Source organism: Scophthalmus maximus, chromosome 20, assembly GCF_022379125.1.
Source record: "Scophthalmus maximus strain ysfricsl-2021 chromosome 20, ASM2237912v1, whole genome shotgun sequence".
NCBI classification, from domain to species: Eukaryota; Metazoa; Chordata; class Actinopteri; order Pleuronectiformes; family Scophthalmidae; genus Scophthalmus; species Scophthalmus maximus.
This window is the reverse complement of record NC_061534.1, coordinates 2,101,120-2,111,519: the sequence shown is the minus strand read 5'-3', so window position 1 is coordinate 2,111,519 and position 10,400 is coordinate 2,101,120. Positions and strand designations below refer to the sequence as shown.

General features: G+C 39.1%; 1 protein-coding gene across 1 annotated transcript; it reads left to right on the top strand.

The window, feature by feature from the left end:
* The first annotated feature begins 853 nt into the window (after positions 1–853).
* parm1 (prostate androgen-regulated mucin-like protein 1) lies at positions 854–6,844 on the top strand. Its single transcript, XM_035607181.2, has 4 exons — positions 854–1,009; positions 2,035–2,844; positions 4,912–4,990; positions 5,471–6,844. Exons 1-4 carry the CDS (start codon positions 976–978, stop codon positions 5,547–5,549), a joined length of 1,002 nt encoding a protein of 333 aa, XP_035463074.1. The 5' UTR covers positions 854–975; the 3' UTR covers positions 5,550–6,844.
* Positions 6,845–10,400: the final 3,556 nt, after the last annotated feature.

Genomic DNA, 10,400 nt, shown 5'->3' with positions numbered 1-10,400 from the left:
ACATGTTCCTGTTGTGATCTGCCATAATGGTACAAGAACTACAACATTGTAAATTGATCAAATATTTGGGCCTGGTTGCAAAGAATTTTCTTTGTAAAATACAGATTTTGTAGCTCACACAGTACTATCATATGTTGTCCTTTTGTTTTACATTTTCCTCAATAAAGATAAGAGATAAGATAAGATGTACAATTCATTGAATCCCGAATCGAGGAAATAAAAATTTGACACGGAGGTTTCAAAATAAAGATCAACCTGTTTTGTCTTTAACCTAAGTCAAGTCACAACGTCTTTGAATATATAAATACATAAATCTAAGATATCAATGCATGAACACCAGCCACCAGAGAAAACCGTCCTACATGTACGTGCTGCTCTCTGCTGGCATGGGTTGATAAATACAACAAAAATGTCACTGTTCAAGATTCAACAGTATATGGATGGAAAGTATGGACGGAAAAAAAATATTTTGAAAAATGTTGAAGTAGAGCATAGTCAAAAACATGGGTTATCCAATAAATAAAGTAACTGTAAATTCCTCCAAAGATGTTTTTTTAATCATTATTTTAATTTTATGTACACAATAAAAAAAATACATAGATATTCTCGAACAATAGAGAGATAATCCTCCCACTAAAAAGTAGTAAAGAACATTATGTAGGACACTCGCTGTAACCTTAACACTAGTAGCATTTAAAAAGTAAAGTATAACAAAGCTAGTCAATAAAATACCAACACATTTTGTCACAGATTACTCAACTTCCTGTAGTGTTTAGTCATTAAGTTTTCTTTACTTTAGCTTTTTTTTAAGGCCGCCCTGTGCAGTCACCACACCCCCCGTTGCCGGCTTTCTATAATCAGTCACTTAGCGTCGCAGGCAGCCACACACACTACAGCTGCCAACGGGGGAGGAGAGAGCACCGAGCTGCAGAGTTCAGGAGATACAGATATATCTACGATACAAAGAAAAACACAATGACGAGGGTCAGTCTGCCAAGTCTGATGACATGTAAGTAAACTGACTTTCAACGCATGTTGTTCCATTTCCTGACTTATAACCTCTCTCCATCTTCAACTCTTATTTTCTTCACTGTAAAATGTTCTGAGCTCTAAAACCCCTTGAATTGTTGAAGGTCTCTCCACATTTCACTTCAGTTTTTGTGTGGGTGAGATTATTTCCTGTAGAGCAGTCAGGCTCATTTCAGGACATCTTCACAATTCAAGTTACAAACATCTTCAAAGAGAAGACAACAGATTTTAAACTGGTTCACAATTGGTGTCATGAGTTAATTTTCAATTTAAATGGATGATGGATGATTTTTAACTTGGACTGTGCTTAGTGGAACATTACCAGCTCAATTTTTTTCTTAACTAATGAGCCTTTAAGTCGCAGAGTTAAAAAATGTTATTTTTTTATTCATTTCCAGTGCAGTGTATGTTTTCCCCTAAAAAAAATCATTACAACACCGTGAATACATGAAAACCTTGAATGCATCGTATAAGATCGAAGCCCTGATTTCCTGTTCACTGAAACGTCTTTCATATGTTCTGCCATTTGTTCAAATGAGTAAACCGAATGAGAGTTACATAAAATGTAAACATAAATGCATTGTTTATTTCTTATTGGTAAACACAAGCTCTGTGAAAGGCTGATAATATCGGCAGACCAATAAATTGGTCGCGCTCTAAACATATCCAGTCGGTCGCTCGAATTCCCACGAAACTTGGTGGAATGATTGGACTATGAATCATTATAATCATTCATTTAAAAAAATTCGGAGGGTGAGATTACACAAAAACTACAGAACAAATTTCTATGAAACTTGGTGGAAGGATGGGACCCATCCCAGAGAATGATTTATGGATATTAATGATAAATATCAGGTTTTTATTCAGGGGACTCGTGTCGGAGGTATGAGTCTAATCTGGTACTGAAAAATGATCACGAATGACTCTCTTATGGGATCACGTGTTGTAACACATTGTGGGAATTAACTTTGACAAGTAAAAAACATAATTTGTGTTGAACTGCAGGTCTACTGTTGAGCCATGCAGTAACTTGCAATATAACAGCAACGACCATCCCAACAGCGTTACTGAGAACATCAACTGCCACCTCCAAGTCTGGAACTGAGAATTCACTATCTACCCAAACTGCCCCGTCAACTACTTTTGCCACCCCTACGGATTACAGCAACACAAGTCTGCTAATAGATTCCACCGGTGCAACTCTGTTCACCAGCAATAAAGCTTCCACCGCTGTAGTCCTAACTTCAGCTTCAGGCTCAACAGCTTCTTCAGAAACAACTGCTTCAGAGCCTCAACCAACGACAGATGGGAGCAGAGTCCCCACGACGGACGGAAACGCCAGCTCCAGCACTATCAATGTCTACACCACCAATGCACCTAGCACCAGCCACGGTACCAGTACCGCACCTATGCACACCAGCAACACCACCGGTACCTCACCTGAAACCATAACCGGCATCTCCACCAGTACTTCATCTGAAACCACGATCAGCAACTCCATCAGTACCTCACCCAAAACCACGACCGGCATCTCCACCAATACTTCATCTGAAACCACGATCAGCAACTCCATCAGTACCTCACCCGAAACCACGACCGGCATCTCCACCAGTACTTCATCTGAAACCACGATCAGCAACTCCATCAGTACCTCACCCGAAACCACGACCGGCATCTCCACCAGTACTTCATCTGAAACCACGATCAGCAACTCCATCAGTACCTCAACTAGCACCACCACTACCTCCACCACTACCACAATCCAAACCACCACAATGGACCAGGAGGGACACAAATCTGAAGCTCTGAGCTCAGGTATGCTGCACCGAAGTTCATTTATTTATTTATCTTTTTAATATTTGCTCTGGTAAAAGTGCCAAAACAATGAAAAAGTCATGTTGTTAAAAAATAAAGCTTACATTGTAAGATATAAAATACCATATTAGGTTGTAACTGATAGTTCCTGTCCACTAAGTGTGACCTACATTAGCTATACAAGTTATTAATTTGCTCTAACCCTGATATCAAGTCAGCTCAAGCTAATTTAGCAGTAGCCTCCGTGCTGTTTCAATATTACGACTTAAAAGCACATAAACACAACAAAGACTGAGGAACTACTTCCCAATTCAGCAGTTGGGACCAGGAGCCATTAATGCGACATAACATGGAAATACAGTGTCCGCCATTGAGGATTTTTTAGTTGCTAATTATAGCAATTAACCCAAGGTTGATGCTAATTGGAAACATCAATTTTCGTACTTAAGTTCAGGGCAATCCAACTTGTAAGTGGGGAGATATTTTGTCCTTGAAAAGATTATTGTACCACGCCACTAGCATGGCACTAAATTTAAGGGCATTGAATTAATTGGTCTGGCGTCACATCCCTACAGCACTTTTCTACGGCATTTCAATTGTGCAACCAGGGATTTAGATTTAGTTTCTGACCCATTGGTCGGCTATTAAATTTAGTTCCTGCTTAAGTTTCTATTTGGTCAAAAGGCAACTCATAGTGACGGGAAACCTTTCCTGAAGACGGTCAAGTTCAACTACCGAAGCCTTAAATGGGACGCCATAAAAGTTCTGAGGTCAGGTGAATTATCAGATGTAAAAGTTACCGATGCTGGGAAGGAAGTTTTCTTTATGGTTAATGCACATGGAGGCACAGAGTTCAGCTGCGGCTTTCAAGCCTTGGTAAACAGAGGCAGACACAGGTAATAAAGCTTGAAAAGCAGAAATTGACTCACGCCCAGGGTACGTGACGTGGAATATTTGAGTTACGAGTGGCTCGTGCTGTCACAATTTTATAGTGCCAATGTGGACTGTATGCCACGATAAGCAGGTCAGGTCAAAGATTGAACGGTTTTGTGAATGATATAGTGGGCAGGTTAGTTTTCACTCGTTCGCTGGCGTTCTGGCTTCTCCCTTTTTTATCATTATCATTACTGATATTGTTATCATCATTGTTGGCCATTCGTGCCTTTATTTGTCAGTGACAGTGGGTACAGGGAATAAAAAAAGAGTACCCTTTAACGGGTTTGACTCATTAAATGAAGCTGGTCAGAGCGTATTGCTTTGGTTTATTGGAAGACCTGACTGTAGTTTTTCATTCACATGAATGAAAAAAGTACAAATTTAAGTTTTGTGATCATCTGGAACAGTTTCTATTCAGTCTATATCTTACATTTTTCAAAAGGGTGATTATCGACTGAATTCAGATCTCCAGCAGTGTGTTGTTCCAATTTTCCATAAAGGGATTACTGATTACTTCTTGCAGCTCAAAGGTCAGTTTGGTGTGCTGGAAAAAAAAAAGAAGAGAGTCATCATTCTGAGGAAATGTGGCCATAAAGTCTCACGTGAAACTGGGTTAGAGATTCGCCAGGAGATTAAAGTCGTTGACACAGAAAAATGACACGAGACAACGTGATATATGGTCTGGATATATTAAGTGTGTTTAGATGATGACGTACGATCTTATGAAATGCCTGGAGGTCATCAACACATTTTCAGTGTTACACTGACAGAATGATCCGGTGAAGGTTTGTGCTCATTCGGAAACCACTTTGTTATTTTTTAAATATAGATGGGATTGTCAACACGTTGGTCCGTCTGTCCACATTCAAAAATCTCCACAACTATAGGATTGGTCGCCATATTGGTGATTGTATTTGGGGGGGGGGGAGTTAATAAATAAACAAGCTAAAGATTTGAAGTTATTCATATTGTGTATGAGTAGGAATTGAAACTGTTAAGAAATAAACAAAGCAAAGAATTGAGGAAGAAATGGTTGGACAGGTTATTACGCTGCCCTCGGACTAAACCATTTTTTTTTTTGATATTTTCAGACCATTGACCCTTTCTTTCTCCCTCTCTCTCTCTCTCTAGGAGCCATTGCAGCCATTGTTTGTCTCTTCATTGTAATGGTCGTCGTAGTGTTGGGTGGCCTGTACTACTACAAGATCCGGTGAGTCCACAGCTTGAACAAAAATAACTCACATTACATCAATACGCAACTGTTACTGTGCATGAACTCAAGTGTAGACATTTTATAGAATTGAAAAATGTGAAGGCCGGCCGGGATATCGTTAACGTTCTATCGCCCAGCCCCTTGTGCTGTGTGTGTAATTATGGAGAACGTGTTCGCTGTGCCTGGAATCGACCATAGTCTCACAGGGCTGTTTATACAGAAAGAGGAGGGTGCTGTGTGGCTTGATCCTTGAGGTGTTTTGACATGGAATGGCAAAGACATGTAGTGCACACACCTGAAAACCAATGTAACTTGTGTAAAAGGGGGCATAATATGGGCCCTTTAATAAAGTAGATGAATGAAAGCCAAGAATATGTTAGAGAATGTTTTAATGATGTCCTGTCATACTGAAGTAAATTTAGAGCACTGACCCTTTTTATAATCCATCCCATCTCTCACTCTATTTCCTTCCTCCAGACGTACGTCCTACGGCCCTCTACTGGACAGAGACTATGGCACTTTAGGAAACTTCTCCAACCCCATGTACAACCCTTGACTCTTTAACCTCCGACGACGGAAGTGACCCCCCAGAGTCGTCAGTCTGCAGAGGGACGGAACCATTCGGTTCAGTGTGCGTTCATAGTGTGTTTGTGTGCAATCACATTCTGTTAAGGGTGACATGTGGCTTGATGCACGTGATTGCACGTAACAACAAATTTGAACGGTTTCATTGATCTTTGTTCAGGTAAAGCCACAGGATAATATGAAAAGAACTAATTTATCAGCAGCATCATGATTATGACAGGATATGTGAACAAAAATAAATGCGGATGTTAAGTTCACTGTAGACGGAGACGACCTGACAACGATTGTTCTTGTTGGTATACCTCCTATCTTCACCTGTGAAATAATGAGATTTCTGCTTCTTCTTGTAAATTTTAAAAAGGTATCAATTCAAATGTAGATGGCAAGACAGAGCCCAAGGTTTACACGAAAAGAAACTCTCATCTACATGAGTCTTAGTCTGTAGTCGGAGGAAACTGAAAGTCCTGAATGCTAGAGGTCGGTGATGACTCCTGACTGACAGGACAGACAGTGGAGCTACATTTCTTTTAAGGGCCATATTGAAAAAAAAATTTGACATTTCGAGAATGAACAGCGATTCCTCTAGGATTTTTTTCACCCCATTGTTCTTGTAACTTTTTGTAATGTTGCGACTTTAATATTAAAATATGACCAATTTGTTATTGTAATATTACGTCATTCTTGCTATATCACTTTTTCTTGTAATATCACAACCTTTATTTTTGTAATATTACAAAAAAATTAGAAAAGGCCATTTATTATTGTAATACTACCATTTTAATCTCCACAAATCTTTTTTGTATGACATGATCCTGAGTGCTTTGTAGAATTTTCAAATGAACCAGTGACTTTGTTATCTTCTTTTAGGTGTGAGAACTTAAATCTGGCTTTTCGTAAATAATATCCTGACAAGACAAAAGGCTTTTACTAATTTCCCCTATGAGCTAGGAAGCGAGGGACATTTCTAGGCAACACAAAGGGGCGACGTTAGCATTAGCAGCTACGAAAACCACGAAAGGAGGGAATGTGTGAAGTTTCTGCTTTCAAGTGTGTATGTACATCAAACTTTTTGTAACCATGATTTTGTTTTACTTGCAGCTCATCCGGCTGCATTTCTGACTATACATTTCAGTATTTAATACAATTTTTTTTTTGTATTATTGTATATAATAGTTTAAAGTGACAGTTTTTGAAGTTCTGTCTAAAAATTGTAGCCAGTGACAGGATTATATTAAATGTTTTGTGCAATAAAAGTGATAAAATAAATCACGTGAGTCACTGTGATGGTTATAGAGGAAACTCTAGGTTGCATATATAAAATCCATATATATATGGATGTATCCCTAAGAAAATATATTCATACAGTACTAGTTCGTGATGCCCAGAGGATTTATCGACTTTTCCTCGAGCACGACCACTGAAATGTCTCAACAACTCCCGGATGTATTGTCGTGCAGCTTATAATTATTGTAATAACTTTGTGTCATCGTCAACTCGAAGTGGATATAAATTCAGAGAAGGAAGAAAATGATACATCACAGATCATTGTGTTTGAGACACAGATACTGGTGCTCCGCTCCTCGACGATCTGCAGAGCGTTTATCGGAGGAAGCTTTAATAACAGCCCTGTCATCATGGCTGTCCTCCCATTCTCGCCGCTCCCATTCTTCCTCCTTCTCAAATCCTTTCCCATGACATCCTCCTCTCCCGCCAACGCTCTGCTCCCCTCGTCCTCATTTACTCCTATACCAGCTTCCCCCCTTGTTGTTGTTGTTGTTGCTGTTTAAAACCTCCCATTTACTCTCTTCCTCTCTACTGAGAATCAAAAAAGGTAAATTCCCAATTTCATGTATTAAGAGCTTATCAACCATTTAGAGTTGTCTTTTCTTCTTCTACTCTCTAAACATACAAAAAAAGTTTTTTTTGTTCTACTAGTAATCAGATGTTTCCTTCACAGGTCAATATCAATATTACAATATAAAATCCAACAGTTCCCACCATGAGGATTTAAAAACTAAATCTGCAAAGTCACAAATGACCGTAACTGAAAAATATTCGCCCACAATGTAGTGATGCAGAAATATATGGGTAACTGCAAATAGAAATATAAGAATCTTAAAACAGAAAAAAAAAACATTCTCTCAATATTCCGAGTTACTTTTAACCAACTCTTTGTTTTGACGTCATGACTTACTGGGCAGCAGAAGTAATAACAGAGGGAGCAGGTTGTAACGCTACCCTTTTATTATCAGGCCCTAGATAGTCTACTCTGTGTGTGTGTGTGTGTGTGTGTGTGTGTGTGTGTGTGTGTGTGTGTGTGTGTGTCTTTATAATGACACTGGGGGAAGTGCAGGCCCATTTTTTTTACATTAGAAACATCTGGATGTAAAATCCAACATGACACCCTGCAGAAAGATTTTTACTTACAAGGAGCGTCAGTCTGATATTCAGATATGAATATTAAAGGTACGGACTCCACAGTGCAGTCGTGCATCAATAAACTGGGATTATAAAAAAAGAGTTATTCTGAATTTAATATCAGGAGAAGCAGAATAAACATAACGATAACCAAAGAAAGCTGCAGTGATGCTCATTTCTCAAACTGACATCTGAAAATGAGAAACAGGAAGAAGCCTTTTCCTCTCTCAGAGCTCAGAACAGTTTGAAAACCACAGGCCGACAACATGCAACCTGAACGCACATGGATCACAGAGGAGCCTTCTCCTCCAAGCAACGGCTGCTTTATCATAATTCAGAATCATCACACTAATCCCACTCTCTCATTAAAGGGATCAGTTTTGAGCTCGGGCAGCTTCACTCATGATGATGAGTTAACAAAATAATTAATATATAATATTTCTTTCTAAATAAATAGTGTTAACAACTGAAAACTTGTAATTGGACAGCTGGGCCATAAATGCATCTTTTGAGAAGGGCGATAATACATTTTATTCTTGGGTCTGACACCTTTAAAACCACACATGCACGCACGCACGTCTGAATTACAGTTTCATTTAAGGTTTCACTTTCTACCTCCCTGTCCTTGACGTCTTTACGATGAGACTTTTTGCCACATACTGTATATATAACAATGCTGATAGAGCTGAAGTTCTGGAGGCGACTCACAATGCCTTAAAACTCCTCACGTCCACTCCTCACTAAAGCTGTGACACACTGATAACTGGTTTCCCTCCTCCTCCTCCTGTGCATCTGTTATTATCAACAGTCACAAACACTGGAAACATAACGGCAACTGGTGTCAATTAAAATCTAAGAATCGTGATCGCCTACACTTTCACGTTTACTGTGAGGTTGAGGAGTTTTATATATATATATATGTTATATATTCTATAACAATATGCAAACAGCAAAGCAACATTAAATGGTAAAACAAAACACAGACGACCTAAAGATGTAAATGACAGCACAAGATAACAAGGAGATGTTAACCAGCTTGATGTGGAAATATAAAGTGCACTGAAGGTTGCACTAGCTTTTTATCACCAGTAGGTGTCACTGATCACCACGGTCTGTAATGTTCAAGATGCAACACTGGATGGAGAGACCCTTTCTAGAAGGTGTGACTTGTTACAGGAGAGCCAGAATATGCACGAGACAAAACTTTGTAAATGTGTAAACAGTGGCTGAAAGAGGATAAATACATAAACTGAACAGTTGACAGAGTGTATATATTATGTTGAAATTAGTAAACGGTATTACAAGGAAACTCTAACAGCTCAGCAGAACGTCAGGTATAAACACAATCATCAGACCACTAATTAGACTTAATGAAAAAAAAATTCCATTAGGCCACATTTATTTCACTTGCTACATCCGTCATCCTGTTTGCCAAAAGATTCAAAAAAGAAAGGATCCCAAACAGAAGACAAAACTCACTTCTTGAGACTCGAGTGTCAGTGGAGGCGACTGTGTCGTTAACACCTGTAGCTTAATACAGGATTTACACTGACAGGCTGCAGCGTACGACCACAGAACAATATCTACACCTGTAGATTCAGTCAATCATACAGGATTTGACACCACAGGAATACAACAACACTTTCCATGGGCCAGCAGCAACAAAATCCCCACATCAGCCTTCTGCAGTGTGAAGCACGCACTGCCCCAGCGCCACCAACACAGTTCAATTATTCAGCTCCACACAAATCACACACACACACACACACACACACACACACACACACACACGACTGTGACTATCTGTCACATCACAAAGCCATGCAGAGCAACAGGAAGCAGCAAAACATCTCAAACAGCAACACCAAAAGACCATTTTCGGCACATACGCCATGAAGGAAGTTACAGAGCAACAAAAACCACAGCCAGCCACACCGACCGCAAGCATCTGCTGATAGATGCAGACCTGTGGGGCGGCAACAAAACAGCAGATATAAATAAAATTCTAAAGTCATGATGATGGTGAAATTGGTAAAAAAAAAAAATGCATAAAAGAATGCAGCTGCCAGTCATAACAAAACAATATGGCAAAAATACACTTAACAACCGAGCCATCACGCCACACACAGTTTAACAATGTTGGTACTAAAATACTAAAGTGTAAACCAGCCTTTACTTGTGTCACAGCTCTTAGTGATTATATAAATTATAAACAGACTTTATTATGTGAGTAGTCTGGTTATAATTAAGTGTATTCAATGATTTTTGAAACAGTAGCCTGGACAGAATATTGACAGGAAATAAGCCCAGAGCACCGGAATTTACTTTAGTATTGAGACAAACTTTATTTAAAAAATATATTTTTAATACCTGTGCCTGGCCTGTTGAAATTGCTAGCTCAAAA